Source organism: Falco biarmicus, chromosome 8 (assembly GCF_023638135.1).
Source record: "Falco biarmicus isolate bFalBia1 chromosome 8, bFalBia1.pri, whole genome shotgun sequence".
Classification (NCBI taxonomy): Eukaryota; Metazoa; Chordata; class Aves; order Falconiformes; family Falconidae; genus Falco; species Falco biarmicus.
Genome location: NC_079295.1, coordinates 62,894,651 through 62,913,293, shown reverse-complemented (window position 1 = coordinate 62,913,293; position 18,643 = coordinate 62,894,651). Strand labels below are relative to the sequence as shown.

At 54.2% G+C, this 18,643-nt stretch overlaps 1 protein-coding gene across 4 annotated transcripts in view; it reads left to right on the top strand.

Moving 5' to 3' along the window:
- Nucleotides 1–1,234: 1,234 nt before the first annotated feature.
- Nucleotides 1,235–18,643, top strand: part of JADE2 (jade family PHD finger 2) — an 84,008-nt gene continuing 66,599 nt past the window's right edge. Inside the window, exons 1-3 of one of the 4 annotated variants that reach the window (XM_056348343.1) lie at nucleotides 1,235–1,366; nucleotides 8,810–8,867; nucleotides 11,794–11,879. In XM_056348343.1, the coding sequence (XP_056204318.1) occupies nucleotides 8,810–8,867; nucleotides 11,794–11,879 (144 nt within the window). In that variant the 5' untranslated portion in view covers nucleotides 1,235–1,366. Of the gene's footprint in view, nucleotides 1,367–1,538; nucleotides 2,183–8,809; nucleotides 8,868–11,793; nucleotides 11,880–18,643 lie in introns of those variants that run through there. The other 3 variants (XM_056348344.1, XM_056348345.1, XM_056348342.1) reach the window with 3 other exon arrangements.

Genomic DNA, 18,643 nt, shown 5'->3' with positions numbered 1-18,643 from the left:
GTTCTGACCAGGTAACATAGTGACTTGCAAAATATCCCTTAACGCAGCCTGTGCACGTGGATGAGGCGGGATCCACAGGTGACGTCCTGGCAGTGAATGCTGTCCACCGAGGCACCTGGGGCTGGTGGGGACCGGCAGAAAGGGGCTGTGCTCCTGCGTCCCACCCTCTTGGACTACCAGGAAAGGCTTTTCTTAACTAGAGATGAAGTTTCCTATTCCCTGGGGGGCTGCAGAGCGGGCTCTGAGCACCTGGGGCATCCGCTGCCCCAAGAACAGCATCTTGAGAGATTCCAGCAGCCAGAACCAGGCATGTTGTTTGCCATGCGTTATGAGCTACTACTCTTCTTCACAGCCCAATAATGTGACTAATTTGGGCGGGTTTACCTAAAAGGCCGCCTCATGCTAAATTTCAAGACCCCATTTCCAGAGTTACAGTCCAAAAACCCACAGCAAACCCTCGAATGACCAAAGCAAGGCTCCTCTCCTCCTTCGCTTTCATCCTTGGGAGAGCCAAAGGACTTGGAGTGGTCGGAAAATGGCCGGCACAGACTGCCAAGGCAGAAAGTTGCAGCCTAATTCATTCAAGTTTGGCAAATTATGAGGAGCCCGAACAGGGATGTACGGCAGGGAGTGTCTGAGTGGCTCTAGCAGTGGTCCCAATGGTTTTCAACAACCGGTAACTCACACTTAGAGCTGACCAGCATAACAAGTTGAAGAGATGATGGCGGGTTGGGGTTGAAGGACTCTCTTGCACCTGAATTTTCACCTTCTGCCGCAATGGTTTAAAACAGTGCAAGGCAACTCCTGCAATTTCTTTTACCATAGGGTGCACAGGAGTTTGGGAAGATGTTATGTTGTATGGACTGCTCCACCCCGTTATGAGTATTATTTTAATTTAAGAAAGCACTTCTGTCTTGACAGCTGCACTCTTGCTGGTTTTAATGGTGGGAAGCAGCTGGCAAGGGGCAGCCCTGAGCCCAGGCATCCCCGAGGGGCACAGAGGGGTCACCCCGGAGCGGGAGGGACCGCTCCGGTCCTCCCCGCGGAAACTCTGCAAAGTTGGGGTTTTGGGGGTTTGTTTTTTTTCCGGGGGGGGGGGGGGGGGGGGGGGGGCGCCACCTCCCCCCGGGGGGGTTGCGGCTGCAGCCGCATCCCCAGCCCCGCCGCTGCTCGCCTTTCCGCGGGCGCTGCGCGTCTCCGGCGCGGCCCGCGGAGCAGCGCGGAGGCACCGCGGCCCTCCCCGGCGATTCCCACGCCGGCGGCCCGCCCCGCAGCCGCGGAAGTTTGCTACGCGGGGGGGGGAGCGGCTCCGCTCCGCGATGGGCAAGAACCGTCTTTTTGACGCAGGAGAAATGGCAAATTTTAAGTACGTCATTAATATGGCGCCAAAAGGTTGTGTGTGTGTGTGTGTGGTGTGGTTTTTTTTTTTTTAAGTATAAGCTTTTTTTTTTTTTTTTTTTTTTTTTTTAAGGTTGCAGAAGCCGCCCCGTGTACGCCTGTGCGGAGCGCGGAGCCGGGGGGGCGGAGGGGCGGGCGGGAGTGTGTGTGTGTGTGCGGGTGTGTGTGCGTGTGCAGGGCCGGCGGGACGCCTGCGGGGCCGGCGGGCGTGCGGGGCTCCGGGCAGCGCCATGGGGCCCCGGCGGCCGGCGGGGGGGGTGACGGGCGGGCGGCGGCGGCGCGGCCCGGGATGGGACCCGCGCTGCCCGCACCTGGCCCTGCCGCTGCGCCCGGCCGCGGGGGAAGGCGCAGGAGGGGGAGAAATTGAAGATTTGGGGCGGGGAGGGGTGTGTGTGTGTTGGGGGGGGGGGGGAAGCGCCGCCACCATTATCCGTCCCCGCTCCGAAAGTCGCTTCCCCGCCTCCCTGCCGGAGCCCGAGCGGCGGCGGGGCGAGCAGAGCCTGAGGAAGTGCGGGGTGAAAAAGAAAGAGAAACAGGCGGGCAGGGCTCGCCCGGCCGCCGCGGAGCGGCCATCTCGGCTGGGAGCGGGGCCGCAGCCATGGAGTTGCCGGGCGGGCGCTCCTGAGGAGGGCCCGGGCGGCGCGGCCCCGGCAATGACACCGGATTGAGCCGGCGAGGGGGCTCTCCCGGCCGGGGACTGCGGGAGCATCCCCCGCCCCCCGCCTCCTCCCGCCCGTCACCCGAGAGACAGGCTCAACTCTTGGAGGACACTCTCCTGGCAAAGGTAAAGGCTCGGCGGGGCTGGCGTCGGGAACGGGCTTATTTTGCAGCGGATGGTTATTTTGCAGCTCCCCCTGCTTTGCTCGTATTTATTTATTTTTTTAATTTTTTTTTTATTTTTTTATTTTTCCTCCCTCCCTCCCTCCCTCCCCCCCCCACCCCCCGGCTGCGAGGCGGGGGATGTGCAGCATTTCCAGGGGTGGATTGCGCATGTTGGTCACTCTTGTTTTAAAGTGTACGAGGGAGGCAGCGGGAATGTAAACAAGAACTTTTAAAGGGTCGCCTCGCCGCTTCGCCGTTTTATTTCCCGAATTAATGACTGCGGCAGAGGCTGCTGCGCGCCCTGCCCGCGGGGGGGGAGGGGGGGGGCACACACACACACGCACGCACCGCGTCTCCGCGGGGCGATGCGCGGCCCCGGGGGGGGTGTCCGCGGGGTGCGGGGCTGCGCGCCCGCGCTGCGCTGCCGCGGGGCCGGGCCCGTGGAGCGGCGGGGCCGCGGGCGCGGAGCGCTGCGCGGGGCCGGGATGGCGGTGCCCGGGGGCGTGGCGGCTGCCGGCTCCCGCCTGCCCTCCCCCCGCTCCCTCCTTCCCCCCGCTCCCGGCCGCCGCGCCGCGGGGCTTTCCCCGCCGCCCGCTCCCCGCGCTCGGCAGCCTCGGCAGGCGGCCCCGCTCCCCTGCAGCATCCCCCGGCGCACGGCCCTGCCGGGGGTCCCGCGGGGCGGCTCCCGGTCCCCGGCCTCCCCTCCGTCCCTCCGCGCCCCTTCCCCACCTGCCGAGCGGCGGGGGGCGGCGGGGCTGGCAGCGCCCCACCTGCCGGGCCCCCCCGCCGCCCCCCGCCGCCCCCCGCCGCCCCCCGCGGGGGCTGCAGGCACCGGCCGGCAACTTGGGGAGCGCCGCAAAGGCGGCGGGGGGGGGTGGGGGGCTGCTGGGTGTCAGCCCCGGGTGCAATCGGGAGGGAAAAAATAACAGTAACAAAAAAAAATTAATGTATTTATATATATATATCGTCATACCTGCACATCTTGAGCGCTTTTTGAGTAGGAAGGATGGCATTCCCAAGGAAAACTCCCAGCTCCTCAGAGCACCCACAGTGAAAATTGTTTACTTATGGGTTTGAGCCTGGACCCTCCCACCGCTGGGACATAGCTAAGAGGGGATCTTGCTTGGGGGGAACAAACATTAAACGAAAAAAATCAGTAATCTCAGCCTTTCTCCCAGGGGTAGGGAGCCCGGCTCTTGGGAATGGTGTTTGACCTTTAAGCATTTATTGGCTACTGAGGTTAAAATAAGCTTGAGATAGAAGTAAAAATAGCTGGCAGAAAGGTTAAATCAAAGGTTAAATTTGTTTTTCCTAGGAAAATTGAGGGAGATGTCCAAAAATGAAGGCTTGGAGGGAAGGATGGGAGGGTGCACGTGAGGTCTGTAGGCAGGGAGATGCGATTCATTTAAAGCGTTTGCCACCAAGTTCTGAAAGTTGGTGGCTAGGTGGTCCTCAGGCTGAGGCGTTTGGAATGAGATCTGCACTTTGCCTTTCCCTGGGAATTTGCCTTACCCTGGGAATTTGGTACAGGGCTTGGAGTGCCCATAGCTCCTGTTGATTTTCCTCTGAGTTGCGGATGCTCAGAGACTTGCAGGATGGGGCAGCCGGCTGCCGGCGAGGAGCCGTGCCCGGTGTCCCAGCCCTTGCCCGGTGTCCCAGCCCTTGCCCGGTGTCCCTGCCCTTGCCCGGTGTCCCTGCCTGCTCCCTCCTTGCCTGAGGGCAGGGGTGGCCCCGAATGCAGTAACCTTTGCGATTACCTGTGCTCTGCCTGGGCTTGCTGAAGAAAAAAAATTGGATAATTAGAGGGTAACAAGTCAGAAGAGGCAAGCGAAGTTATAAATGTGAAGAGCAAAGAAAAAAAATCCCCATGTAGATGTGGAAGAAGGCAAAGCACAGGAAGTAAACCAGGGCTTGTTTTGTTTTAAATTTAAATGAGATGAAATTTTGCCCCAGGGAGCCGAGGCAGCAAGCAGAGCTGCTCCAGCAGAGGCATGGCTCGCTCCTCACCTGGGCACCGGGGCTGGTGCTGGAGAGGCTGGAGCTGACGGCAGGCTGCGGAGGGGCAGGTGAGCCCCGGCTGGCGGGGACAGGCTCCCGCTGCCCAGAAAACGAGCGTTCCTGGGTACCAGCATCGCGCCTTTCTGCGTTTACACTCTGCAGGGTTACCAGGGAGGTTCGGAAAGGAGCAGCGTGGCTTCCCCCGAGGTGTGAAGGGCTGTGCACCAAGGTCTGCTGACGGTCTGTTGGCACCGCCGACACGCATCCTTCGGTCAAAAAGTTTGTTCTTCTGTTACGGTGGAATTGGGGCTGTGCCTGCGGTGGGGGATGCTGCTGCTCTCTCAGAGCCTCCTATAGCAGCGCGTGACTCCACTATTGTTAATGAGAAACGGCGATCCGACCAGGACAGCCGTCCTGCGGTGTAGAGGCTGGGACCTTCCAGCCCTCCACCCTCCTTATTCAACTTTCTAACAACGGGCTGGTATTCCTAGACAGAGCAAATAGATAACGCGGAGGGGAACCGTCGAGAGCAGCCCCTCGACCCCACGTCACCCGCCTGGGCACGGGCGATGGCAGCGGGGGTGCCTGGCAGCGGGGGTGCCTGGCAGCGGGGGTGCCTGGCAGCGGGGTCCGGGCTGGCCGGAGCGGTGTGCGTGCCGCTGGGGGCACTATTTTCTGTTTGTGTTCCGATTTCTGTGCTGGAAGAACAAACAGGGAAGTGGTTTTTCTGCAGTCTCATTGCAGCTCGCAAACAGAGCGCATAATTCAGCCGGTGTTGCTCAACTGTCACGGCGTCAGAGGTGACGGCGCAGGGGGACCGAGCGCGGCGCATCCCTTAACGTGCGGGTGGGCGCTGGGAAGAGGTGATGACCAAATACTTTTTCTTTTTACTGCAACTTATGCAGGTTTCTCTGCCTCTTCCCTGTGGAAGCAGTGAGTGTGGGCATGTATGAATTTCTCTAGTTTGCTTGCCAAGGTCCAGAATGGTTCATCCTTGCAAACAGCCCCTGCGCAGGGTGCTGTGATGCCACTCCGAGCTTTGAATCCCACGTGGACTTGATGTAAGGAAGAGTTTGTGGGGAGCTGGGAAGCATCAGCGGATTCCCCAGAGCACAGGGATGGTGGAGGAGTTGTTTGCTGGTGGAAGGCTGGATGAGGCATTTCAGTTTAGTGTGCGTGGGAGTGTGGGGCTGCCCAGGGAGCAGTGCCCAGGTGGGACAGGAGCGCAGGGTCAGGGCACATGCACCTCTGTGTGTGATGGGTGCTGCTGCCTTCACTTCTCCCAGGTTGCATGGGCTGGGCAAAATTGCATCTCCAAAAGCTCTTCTTCAGCCTTCCCCTGCTGTGAGGCAGCATCAGACAGCCTGAGGCCATCATCTCAATTTTACCGCCAGTCCTGTGGCTAATTTGTCCTGGGCCCTAGTGATTTACATTTGTTTAGGCTGATGCTGGGCCCTCATCTTCCTTGGTTTAGCATTTATCTGCCTTTCTCAGCTTGAACAAAGGCAATGCTGAACATGTGCTAGTTTGCAAGCCATTCCGTTTTTGGGTTTCCAGGCATTAGAGCAGGGCTATGCCTGTGGATTTGAGTTGCAGACACTTCAGGGGGATGTTCATTTGTTTATAAAAGAAACCCACATCTGTTTCTGTTTGAATTTTTTAAGCAAGCATACATAGAAACCTTTCTCTTGGTTTCTGGCTCTGTAAAAGTTAGATTTTGGGCCAAGTTTGACCTAACAGCGACCTTTTCAAAGTATTACAAATTTTTTTGGTATTTGTTTATGACTTTAGTAACGATGCCATGCAGGGAATGGGTCAGTTAAAGGTGAAATTAGCTTCTAATGTAAACAGAAGATTAATTTGGGAGCAGAGACTGTATTTTGTGGAGACTTTTTAAGTTGCTTAAGTACACCAACTGGATTGCTTCTGAGACCTCGCTCCTTGCGAGGAGCTCCAGCCCTGGCAGTGAGAGGGATGGAGGCAATGGGTCCCCCGCCCGCTGGTTGCTGGAGGGGTGTGGGGAGCCCATGGCTCACCCAGCCACCATCAGATTTTATAACCCTGTGCTCCAGATGGGGAAATGGCCCAATAACCCTTCTTCTACAGTAAATTCCTCTTTAAGTACCGTGGGGTTTACTACTGTTTGGCTGCTCAAGAATATGAGTCCCTCGGAAAACAGCATCATCTTAGCGCTGCCTGCAAGTTGATTTCTGACAGGGCCTGGTTGAGCCCTGAGGTTTTGGCCCCAGATTTTGCTCCCGTGTACCTGTGGGCTGCTGTGTGCCTTTCCCTACCCAGGCAGTGATTGCCTTGCGGTGCTGCTGTGTGCAGATGTCCGTACTTTGCTCAAGCTAGAATTTCATTCAGAGCAATGTAATGCAGTTTGATTCAGAGGATGCTGTCTTGGATCCTGCCAGACAGTGGCAAAATGATTTACTGAAGTAGAGCCACTATTTACCTGCACTGTGAACCACTTCTGTATGTGAATTCATGCTTTCATAGAGCAAGCGCCTAGGAGTGTATTGTGTGGGTAGGTGTAGGATGGAGGCAGGATGCAGGGACAAAGTTCAATTAAAGGGATGATCAGTGCATTTTCTTACATACATATCTGAGCCAAAACCAGTCCCGGCATCCTGACACCTGTGCTGTGCATTAATCATACGGCTTTTTCTCCCTCCCTTGGAAGGGTAGTGATGTCTTGCTGTAAAGGCAAGGATGGAAGACACTGGAAGCCTCACTGGCTATCAGTAGCATTCCTTTGCTTCAGCTCCGGTGTTTCTTTTCCCCATTGGCTTTGGCTTCTTTAATCTCTGTGACTAGGAACTCCAGAATCAATAAAAGCATAACTCTGGCTTTGTGCTGCGAAAGCTTGTTTGTCACTTCAAACCAGTAGGAGCCAGTTTAAAAGGTTCAGGTAGAATTTCCACTAAAAGTAAGTAAACTGCAGTTAGAGCTGTCTTCAATATCATTTTCCTCGAGCAAAATCTAATGGCTACTTGGAACAAGGCTGGTCTAATAACATCTGTTTCCCCTGGAATCACTGGGGGAAAGTATTGATATTGCCATATTCTCAAGGAATGTTTTAAGTCATGTTTGACAGGGCAATGCCTTGCCACAACACTGATAGCTAAAATGTTTATGGTACTTTGCAGTATTATCCCTTATAATGGTGTGATAAAACATAGCACATATATTGTAAAATACAGGCATTGCAAGGGTTTTATATGCTTATGTGGAACTTTTCCTGTTCTTTGGGGGGAAGTGGCATGCTCTAGCCTGCTATCCAGTCTGCGGGCTGCTAGTACCTGCTGTGACTGAACCGTACAAAACCAGTGTTTTATTATCATTCCCGCTTAATCGTTTGCAGCAGCAGTAGTGTGTGTGCTATGTTAACACCCTTAGATTCTTACAGAGTATCTCGGAAGGTGCTAGGGAGACTTCCACGCGATCACATTGTTTTCTGTGGGTGTGTTTTAGCTCACAGCCTGCTGGGTAGATGTCAGGTACGTGGGTAGCCCTTCCCATCCAGAGCTCCCCAAGCCCTGTACTGGGGGCCACATTGATCGTCCACCAGACACATTGGTAAACTGGGGTCTTCAAAAGTTTAATTCTCTTTTTTTTTTTCTTTTGGTTCTGCCGCCTTTTTTTTTTTTAAGCATCTGCTGGTACAGGTGCTTGACTTCCAGCTCTGAGCGCTGGGTTCCTGAGGGGCGAGTTCAGGGGGACCTGCTGATTTCAAGTGGTTCTGTGGCTTGTTCATGGTCACAGTGCAAATCAGCAGTTTAGGTTGAAGTGGGTCTCCTGTCCTGATCGGTGCAGTGGTACCCGCTGCTGTGGTTTTGTCTCTGAGAGGATGGAGAAGTCACAGCAGCTGTGCAGAAGCCGCTCGCTGGCCCCGCCGGGAGCTGTGGTGCCGGTGGGGGGCTGCCCGGCTGTGTTGGCACAAGCAGAGCAGCTCTGGGTGATGGGAAGCGTGCTTCAGGCTTGGCTGGCACGCGTGTGACATATACAGCAGAAGTCTTAAAAGAAGCAGCTACTGCCCGAGTGGGAAGATGAGTCAGAGGGTAAAACCCCAGGCTGATTGTACACAGGGGTCCTCTGCAGCTTGGGGATGCTCGGAGTTCCCCCTGCAGACATACTGAGAGTGTGCGTAGTTTCCATGCTTCTGTCTGTGCGCTGCTCAAATTTGCAGCCCAGATGGGTGGTTCACAGGATGTCTTTTGTCCTGTCCAACAGCACCGCGGTCCATGGTGGGGCATCCTCCTGTGGCGATGCTCTTGCAGAGGGAGAGCCATTTGGTCACCAGTCCTGCATGGGCAGGTTGCCACTGAAGCTGAGTGATCAGAGTGTACTGGCTGTACCTCCTAGGAGCGGGGAAAGCTAGTGGAGAGATGCTTGACACCCTTAAAGTTTTAGGAAAAAAAAGCCTTATGAGGACTGTTTTCTTCCTTTTATTAAGCCTCTGGGTAGTTGCCTGTGGTGAGGCTGGGGCTGGGATAACACGGTGTGCGGATATTCAGAATAACAGTGATTTGGTGCTGAGTTGAGTTTCCTGGACATTAAGTGTAATGTTCAATTTCTTTTGTTACAGATGGAAGAAAAACGACGCAAGTACTCGATCAGCAGTGATAACTCAGACACCACTGACAGTAAGACCTTTAATTCAAGGCTTTGAATGAGATTCACCTCCAGCAGGGAAAACGCTTGAATAATTACTTTGCAAAGAGCGGAAGATACTGCGTTTACTGGGAAGTCTCTGCACAATGAATTGTGTGCCGGGCTGGGTTTGTCAGAAATGCAGCAACAAGCTGATACCAATTTAAACGCTCGGCTGTGGCTCCTCTTAACTGATGAGAGTGTCTCCCTCGTGTGAGGAGTCTGGGCGAGGGAGGGCTGCCGATTGTAAAGCTGCTAACAAAGCAAGCACCCTTTGTAGACAAGTTGCCCTTTCCTGGGAGCTGCAGCCTAGACTAGTTAACTCTTGATTGAGTTGTACTGGGTAAAGGGGAAGTTTTTGCTGGAGTCAGGATAAAACCGGAGCCACCTTGTTCCTTTCTTGCGAGCTGAAGAGTGATGTGGGAAAAGGGATGAGGCGCAAGCCGGCAAAGCTTGCAAGCCCACGCTTGCTTTTCAACATCTACCTCACTTCATCCTCATTCAGGAAAGCACAGAAGCATGTGCTCAACAATAAACATGTGCAAATGTGCTGCATTTTGGCTATAAATAGAGCGCTTTCCTCTCCCACTGATTCCAGGGTTTCACCCACTGCAGACATACCGCAGTGCCGTAGCGTTCAGTACCCTCAAGGCACTAGTCTAATCCCTTGTCTGGGCTCCGGAGTTTCTTACTAGTTGCTCTTGGTTTCTTACGAATGTCACAGTAATTTCATCTGGGCTGTGCTAGGAATTTGCTCTCCACACTTTACAGGATCTGGCTGCTGGATATCCGAGAACGAAAGGGACTTTGCTAAAGACACTAAACTTCTGGGCCTTTTCCTAACAGGATGATGGGGAGATTACAGGGGGTTATGGAAAGGCTGATCTTGCTGGGTTTGGCTGCCGTTCCCACAGCTTTAGCCAAAAAAATTGTCAGCGTGAGTGGAGTTTGCACCGCTACCACCGACAGGAACCTGCTGTTTGGCTGCCAGAGGGGACCCCCGTCCTGCCGGAGCCCGGCGGGGTCGGGGGCTGAGCCGTGCCTACAGAAAGTGTTTCAGGCTCTGTCAACACCAACTTGTTTCTTGTAAAATAAAACATCTCTATCTCAGAAAGGGGTTTGTTTTGGAAGCTGTGCTCCAAACTTCCCGTCTCCTAATCCCCAGATGCTCAAAGGCTTACCCAGCCGAGCCGCACTAGCTGGCTTCTCTGCCTTTCGGGGGTAAGGCATCTTTAATCATGGTATTAAACAACGTGGCCTTATCTCTATTGGGCTTGGATATTTATGCTGCAGGTGGTATCTAAGCTGTTGACAAATGCTCTCCTGCAGGATAATTGTAAAGAAAGTGATGACCTTCTTTTTTATGCCTCCGCCAGGAAAGGATGGTAGCGGCATGTTATCTAAGTCTCCGTAGTTGTTGCACCACGTTGTAGCTTGGGAGGAGGGGGCAAGGTGGGAGTTAGGGACTCCATCGCTCAGGACACGCTGTGGGGCTGCTGCTGCAGCGCTGAGAGCAGCTCGCCCAGTAAAGCGGCATTTCCCAGTGGCTGCAGCATGGGAACTTCTGCTGTGGGCTTTGCCTATGCAGTCCTGTTACGTACCAAAATGGTAACAAAAAAAAAAAAATTTCCTGTGGAGCCCACCTTAATGACATCCAGCCTGGCACTGCAGTCAGAAGAACAGCTGTCCTCTGGGAACGACTGGTGCCATCGGATCTGGTCTTCAGTTTAGGAAGTGCAAGACAGTGGGTTTCGCAAGCAAAGAGTGCAGGGTGAACTACAGCAAAACTCAGTTGCCTGAGCTGGTGGAGGGAGGGACATCTCCCACTGCGGTGGTACCACAGCCCAGACAGCCCCGGTCCCTTGTCCCGGCTTGGCTCCTGGCCAGGGGTCCTCCTGAAGTCCTTGCGTGCACGGCTCCATTGTGTTTGGCAGTTGCTTATGTGGAAGTGTTGTTTCTTCCTATTTAGCGATCCAAGGATAAAATCATTAAATAAGCCTGTTGATAGTTAATTTGTTGCATGTCTGCAAAAGGATTTTTATATAGTGGAATCTGGAGGGGTCCTGCAATTTAGAAGATCTTATTATAAAAAGATGCCAGTAATTAGCTTATTATTTATTATTACCAAATACATAGAGCTTTTTTTTAAGTGATAGTAACGCATATGGGTTGGAAATAAAGATCAATAACATAATGAGCCCAGCACAATTCAGGCTGCCCTTGCCTTGTGGAGGCAGTAGCGGTGGTGATGACAGTGCTCCAGATGGAATGCTGAGAGTCCGTTTGTAATATTCCCAGAGTAAAGTAATCCCAAATCCCAAAGCAGATGCTCTCTTACTACTGAAAAGTGTTAAGTGCATTCGCTTGATGTGTCCTGTTGGGTGGTTCCCACTAGATGCTGAGCTGCAGACAGGCGTGGAAATTATTAGTCCTGGCATGAGCAGAGGAGGTTTACCCAATTTGGTGAATATTTTTGACCATGGGGTCTGAAGTCCTCGAGCAGTTCAGCAGCTTGTCTTTAAGCATCCTTGTTAGAAAACGTTTAGTCTTATCTCCTTAATTCCTGATCCCAATAGATTCCTAATTCCAGGAGGGAGCCCTGGCTCATTTCCTTTTAGAAGCTCTTCTTACTCATGACTTTGGGTTTCTCATTTCTGTGTCTGCATTTCAAAACAATGTTTTTAAATGTCAGAGGCCTCTGTTTCATCATCCATAGCAGCAGGAGAGTGATGTTAGTCTGTTTTGGTGAAGTACCCTGAGATATGCATGAAAGTAATGCCATGTCAAGGTATTGTTGCCTCTTAGCGTTGACCCACGGTGTTGGTGGAGGCTGTAGCAGTGGCAGTGGGGCTGGTGACAAAGATACAGAAAAACCTTCGTCCTTTTTCCAGGTAACCTGTCTCTGTTGCCTCATTGCAGGTCACGCCACGTCCGCCTCCAGATGCTCCAAAATTCCGAATACCAAGTCCACCTGGTCACGGCAGAAGGAGAAGAAGCCCTCTGAGGTACGTGGGCTTTTAGGCTTTTGCCAAAGGAGAGTTTTCCCCCCAGGGTCGTGCTCGCTCGGGTGCAGCGGGGACTGGCGTGCCCATGGCTGGCTGCGGGCAGTGGGTGCCAGGGCAGGGCATCCCCCGAGGAGCCCGAGCGCACGCTGCAGAGCCCCAGCCCAGCTGGCAGGGACCTGGCGGGCATCACTGATGAAGGGTGGGGGGTCCTGTGCCCGCTCCATCCCTGCTGATTGATGCAAGGGGGAAGAGGTTGAGTTGGGTGGCATTGGGAGGTCCTGTGGCGTTGGGGTGGCTGCGTCTTGAGGCTCCCTGGTTTGGGTGCCTGCCTGGGTGCCTGTTTGTTGATGGCACAGGGGTGGTGCTGGTGCCAGGGGAGGGTGGTGCGGTGGTGGCGTGGAGGCTCCTCCCCGGGGATAAGTGGGAGGTACAAGAGCGCCGTGAAATGAGAGACAGCACAGCTGAGTTGCAGATTATGTTGTGTTGGTTTCCTCCTGTCACGGGGCTCAAGGGCATTAAGCTGAGGCCACTGGTGACTGACCTTGCTGGAGGTTTTCCCTGGCTGCCAGCTGGTGCAGGCAGTGCTGCCCAGCCTGGGGGGCATTGCCCAGACTGCCCCTGCCCACCCCGCAGGGTCTGGGGCCAGGTCAGGAGGAGCTGTGGTTCCCGGGAGCGTGCTGGAAGGGATGATGCTGTGCCCTGCTTTCCCTTGCCTACCTCGGATACATTTCCACTAGGCGTGGAAACTATACCAGGCATGAGCTGCTGTTGTAGCAACTGCACTGTTTAGTGGTGGTCATCTTTGTTTCAAGAGCAGCGTGAGCAAAGCTGGAGGGACGTTGTTCTCACATTCCCTTTCCTCTGGACCAGGCTCCGAAGTCAAGCAGAGCTGAGTTTAGGAGCAGGTGAAGCTGGCATGGCTAGTGCCTACCTGCAGGCTGTAAGATCCTCCCCAAGTCCCCACATCACCTCTTCTGAGGCTGTGGCCCGGTAAGCAGAAGCCTAACATACTCCCTTTGCATCTAGCTGAGTAGAGATTTTGAGGTTTTCCTGTGGTCACTGCCTGAATTACAGCTGCACTTGGTGCTTACCACTCTGATGGATTTACATTGATATATCGAATGTGTTGGTGGTGGACAGAGACTTGGAAAGGCCAAGTTGTTTGTGCCTTGGGTAAAGAGAGGGGCTGAGACGCTGTTGTTAGCAGCTGGGGTGATTGGAAGCACTCCAGAGAGCAAAGAACCAGGGGTGCAGGTGGCACTGGCTGCTGACAGGGCTGTTGGGAAGTTGCACTTTAGGGCTGGTAATGTCATTTTTTTGTTATAGATGTGTTCTCTCGAAGTGGGGGAGGGGCTGTATTCTGTGAGCTGTATCCTCCATTAAATATATGAAGCATTTAGGGCATCTCCTCCTCCTGGGACACTGTTACCCCCTCTCTGAAATAACTGCCCGTCCCTGTGCCCGATGTGTCCATAAAGGCACCACCTTAGCTGCGTGGGTGCCTTCGGGAGTCCCACAGAGATGCCTGGCGTTAGAGCTGGCCACATGCACGAGGATCTGACTCGTGCATCACCAACAGTGCCATACGTGCCATTCTGCTGCCCAGTAGAACCCTCCTCCCAGGGAGCCTGTGTTGGGACACCTCTGTCTGCACCACTGGTACAGACATGCTTTTGTCCTTGCTATGAATTAGTTTATCACCCAGCTAGGAGTTTACCTGGCTGCTAGTGAAGTCACTGGGTATAAGCTCAAGACTTCAAGTGAAAATGCGTTGGCACTTTGTGAAGGATGGTCAGACCTGGCTCCAAGTTTTGCTGCTGCACAACAGCTGGAGTGAAAACTAGATCTTAGTCCACAGCACCCAGGGAGACATCAAACGTGGGGCCCAAGGAGGCCAGGCTCGTCCCTCTGCGTCATGCTCCATTACGCCCAGAGGACAGTTCTCAGCAAAATGTAGCTCTGGAACGAATAAAGTGGAGCAAAGGCTTAAGAGTGCCCGGCTTAGCAACTGTTGGGACAGAAAGTGAACCTCGGTGGCCTGTCTGAACTGAAACTCCAGGGGAATTTTGGAGGCGATGTGCAATTACTCAAGCTGGAGTTTGGCCAGGATTCTCAAGCTGACAAACCATCTTGTACAGAAGCGTGGTGGGAGCCCGAGCAGACGAGAGCGGTGCAGACCTCCGCTTCGCTCCCCTTACCAGGGCTCCTGCTGGCAGCCAGGTCTGCTTCAGTTCGGCTCCAGGTGAGACCCGAGGGTCAGCCGAGTGTGTCCCTGGGGCTGGACGTGGGGTTGCCCCGCACGGCAGGTCCGAGACCTGTAGTGGGGAACGGTCATGGTTTGGAGGTCACTCCAGTGAGCGCTGGTTTATGGATTTCCTCTATGACACTGTCCTCCAAACTTTTCCATGAGAGACCCAACTTGTGCTTTTAGGGCGAGCATCCGTCTGGTCCATGTGTGGGGTCCTGCCTGCCAAACGCTGCAGGGTTCGGCATGTCCTCAGGGATTTCTCGCAGGAGCTCTGGAGGATTTCAGGCACAGGCTGGGATGGATGTCGTGGCCCACTGGAGCAAGTACTGAGTAGTGTAAAATGTAAACCCAGCCTCTGTCAAACTACTTCACATGGAGCAGGGAAGTACTTTCTCCTTGCTATCCCACGGAGGATGGAAACCACAGGAGGGTAACAGGGGGGAGCATGGTGAATGTATTATCTAATGTTTAACCGCCCCCCCCCCAGCAGTCTGCCCCAAATGTTCTGGGGCAGGACAAGCCCTTTAAAACGCTAATCTCCAGGTTTATGTATGGCTTGTAACTTTATCAAGAGCTGAGTTGCTGCCTGGGTGCAGAGGGTCTGGGCTCATCCTGAGGGGCAGCAACGCTGGAGGATGGGTTGGGGGAGCTGGGGGGTTTGTGTGCATGGAGAACCGCCGAGCTCTCCTGCCCCTCTCAAAGTCGTGTCCCTGGTTTTCCGCGAGCTGCTGTCTGCATTCCCCCTGACAACCTGAGCAGGAGATAAAAAAAATCAAAACCATTAGTGTTACATAGTTATTAGCCAGGTCAGGGGGTGATGTTTATTATGAAAGACTCTGTGAGAAGGGATTAACTATACACATTAAAAACCACCCTATACAAGGCATCTGGAAAAACAAGCTTCTTAACATGGAAAAGTACTGAGCTGTTTGTAAACATCCGCGAAGGGGGCCATTGCCAGGGAGGGTGATTATATTTATCCGTGCCTGTCACGGGGCTCTGCCCAAGCTCTTTTCGCGACATGTCCCAGGCACCAGGCCCCCGTCTCGGCTGCCTCCCTTGCGGAGGTGACAGTTGTCCTCCCTTGCCCCACGCATGGGTGGCAGAGACCTCCAGGCAGAGCCCCGGTGCGATGCTGATGGAGCCCCAGGCAGGGGCATGGCTCTTTTGCCCTGCCCTTGCCTGTAGGCAGAGGATGGATGTGGGCAGCTGCCAGCAGCTTCTTGCATCTGCAGTGATAGCGGTCTACCAGTCTGGTCATTTTAATTAATCTCATTAGAGCTGGTTTGTTGCTGAACCTGGCCTCAGACAGAGTGTGGTGGCCAGTACCCACCCCTGGGTGCCACTGGCCAAGGAGCCCTGCGAGTGGATGCTGGTAGCCCTCCCTGCCCCGGGAGCTGGGGCGAGGGGGATGCTCGCTCAGGTCCTGCCTGTCTTGGATGCTGAGTCTGCAGCGGGGAATAGGATGTGCCTGAGTACAGGTTTCTGCTTCTTTTAGTGGCACATTAGTGCAATCCTGCCCCCGGCTATAGGGCTGCTGGGGATCTGAGCACAAGCCTCGCTGGTTAGACTGCAGTCATCAAGCCCTCTCTCCTGTTCCTGACAGCGAACAGTTGTCAGTGTCTGAGGAGAGAACAGAAGAACAAGGCAAGTGTGTAATGATAGTCACCGGTTCTATCTGCCAGCTCCCAGCCATCAGCGGCCCGGGGACTCCCTCGGATGCTGCCTCTGAGTCACTGCCGTAGCCGCTGTGTTAGTCATTAGCTCTTAGGCTCCAAAACACGACCCTGCAGGGACTTGTGCTGCTGGAGTATATTGCTGGGCCAGGGGAGAAACCCTGCTTTTTTTGTGCAAACCACCTGCCTCACACCCCTGCAGCCATCCCTTTGCTGAGCTGAGGAGCCCTGCGCAGTCTCAGCTCTCCTGAGGGTGCTGCTGGTCTCCCCGGACATCCTCATCGCCCTTCTCCTTCGGCCTGGACCTTCTGGAGGCGAGGGCACCACAGCTGCAGGCAGGGTTCAAGATGAAGGGGAAACCACAAATTTATACAATTTACATTATTTTCCGCTTGCCTTGTTTAGATACTACTTCCGAGTTTTGAAAGATGTCTTTTTATATCTCTTTGTAGGGATTTAACCCTTTTAACAAACACGCTTGTCGTTTCCCTTCTAAAAAGTCATTCTTGGTGCATTAGATCCTGTTTTTTTCCCTGTGATAGGTATATAATGGCCAGTGCAATGCGAATTTAGTCCTTGGGCCCTCGGTGCTCGAAGAAAGGCTTTTATGAGTATGGCCAGGCAAGACTGGACATGCTTCTACTGGGCTGGATGAGGAGAAAATCCGTCTCTGTTGAAAGGTTTGACTGCAGTGGCTTTGTCACTTTTCCCAAGCTGACATGGGGATAACAGATTAATACTATTGTCTTCTGAAGGCTGAGAAGGGCCAGACAAAAATGCTTCTTGTTCCTATTTTAAATTCTGTTGTTCATTGAATCTTTAACATTCAGCATTTCAAGAGGAAACAAGACTAGATGAAGAGATAGCAGGCTGGCTCCCAAATGAACATAAGAGTAAGTATTTTTTTCCCCACAGGCAGATAATGTCACTGCTTACAAATGCACACTAGGCATTGCCGAGTTTCAGAGCCTTGCTACCGAATGTCACCGCTCGTCTCATTTCAGAAGGGGCTAGAAAAATGTGATATAATGGCAGGGAAATAGGGCTGGGGGGGGGTGGAGGGGAGTGGGGCTGGGCAGCCGAGGGCTGCACCCATGGAGGTGCCGGCTCAAGCTGATATGAAGACAGTTTGTACAACCAAAAAGTATTCCCAGGGCTCCCATTGTTCCCGTTGTTTTCTCTTTCTCTAAAAATCCTTGTGACTCATGAGCTACAACAAACAATTTTATGCTTGAGAGAGCGAAGGGCTAATAGCAGTGGCTGGAAATGAGGGGGGAGCCATGCAGCCAAGGCAGTCGGAGACCCCTGGTCCGCGTGTGAATGGAGCAAGGGGGTTATGGCCAGGGGGGTACATGGGACATGGCTGCCAGGACTGCAGCCAGGCAGGGAAAAAAGGTGTGTTGGGCTAAAATCTAAAGAAAACCTGTTATCTCGGTGTCAAAAAGCACTCCCGCATCCTTGGTGCGGTGACCTGCTGCTGCCCGTCCTTCGGTGTTGCCTGCGCTACGGAGAGGTCGTCTGTGCGAGGTCCTGCATCGCTGCTGCGGGTGTGAGGGCATCGGGGAAGGATTGCAGATTTGTTGGGTCATAGGAGGGGACAGATGCAAATGTGTGATTTCAGATGCAGGCTGTGGCCAGTCCCTTCCCATCGCTCCTGTCCACCCTTTCCCAGTGAGCACGTTGTGCTTCCCAGCATGCGCTTAGTTTTGAACGATGAGCTTCATTTCTCTTCTGTTTCATAGTGGTGCTTTGCAGTGTGGAGTGCTTTGCAAAGGGTTTTTTTCTGCTAAAACTTTCCAGGGGTACAGCTGTTACTGCGTGTAAGAAAAAGTGCATCCCATCCCGGGACTGGGAGGCGGGACGGAGCTTGTCCCTCTGCCCCAGGAGGAAGGTCTGAGAGCTCCAAGGTCAGCTGGGTGCGGATGCAGGGGAAAATGTGTAACACAATTCCCGCTGGCTCGGAACGCTGGGTGCGTGGGGACCCGGCCTGCTGGAGCCCATCTGTGTTTGCCTGAGCTGTCTGGTTCCTTCCGAGCTGGTGTTCACCTGGGCTGGGTTGCAGCAGGCGCCTGGGGCCCGCAGCCCCGATGAGCACCCCCGTTGGGCGATGCCGAGGCCTCGCCAGGTGCGAGCGTCTGTGCCGGATCCTCTGTGGCAATCCCTGGGCCGGCTGCTGTTTGAAAAGCTAATTAAAACCAGCGCTAGACGAGTGTTTCTATTCGTTTTGATTTAAAGCCCAAAACAGATACGGCTTTTTGGCTCTCACCCAGGAGCTGGTTTCGTAGGAGCGAAAAGTCATCGCCACGGGATCCGAGTTTGGTGGTTTTGGGTCGGTGTGTGGGGCTGGGGGGGTAAGTGGCGGGCTCAGACCTGCGGCGCAATCACTTGAAAAGCAGAGGCCTTGACGGAGCATGTAAAGCAGGAGCTGAATGGCGGTGAGATCGCCCGGCCACTTTATTAGAGGGGTTTGTGAGTGAGTCAAAGAACCTGGAGGGAACCGATAAGGAGGATTGCATGGAGAGGGGGAGAGGCTGGGAGAGGGGCTGGTCGGCTGCGGGGAGAGGCGGAGGAGGAGGAGGAACAGGAACGCTGCTGCAGAGCAGCACAGCCTGAGCGCCCTTTGCTCAGGGAGGGATGGGAGCGCAGCGTTTGTGATGCTCCATGGCATGCCCATCGCTCTTCCCGTCATGGCAAGGCACTGTGTGCCGGGACGTCTCCTCCCAGGGGCCAGTGTTTCTCTCTGAGGTTGTCCAGATGTTCGGTGAATTGGTGCTGGTCCATGTGAGAGCTCCCAGAGGTGCCTCGCAGCTGCCTCAGGGTGCAGGGAGCGGCTGCAGGGC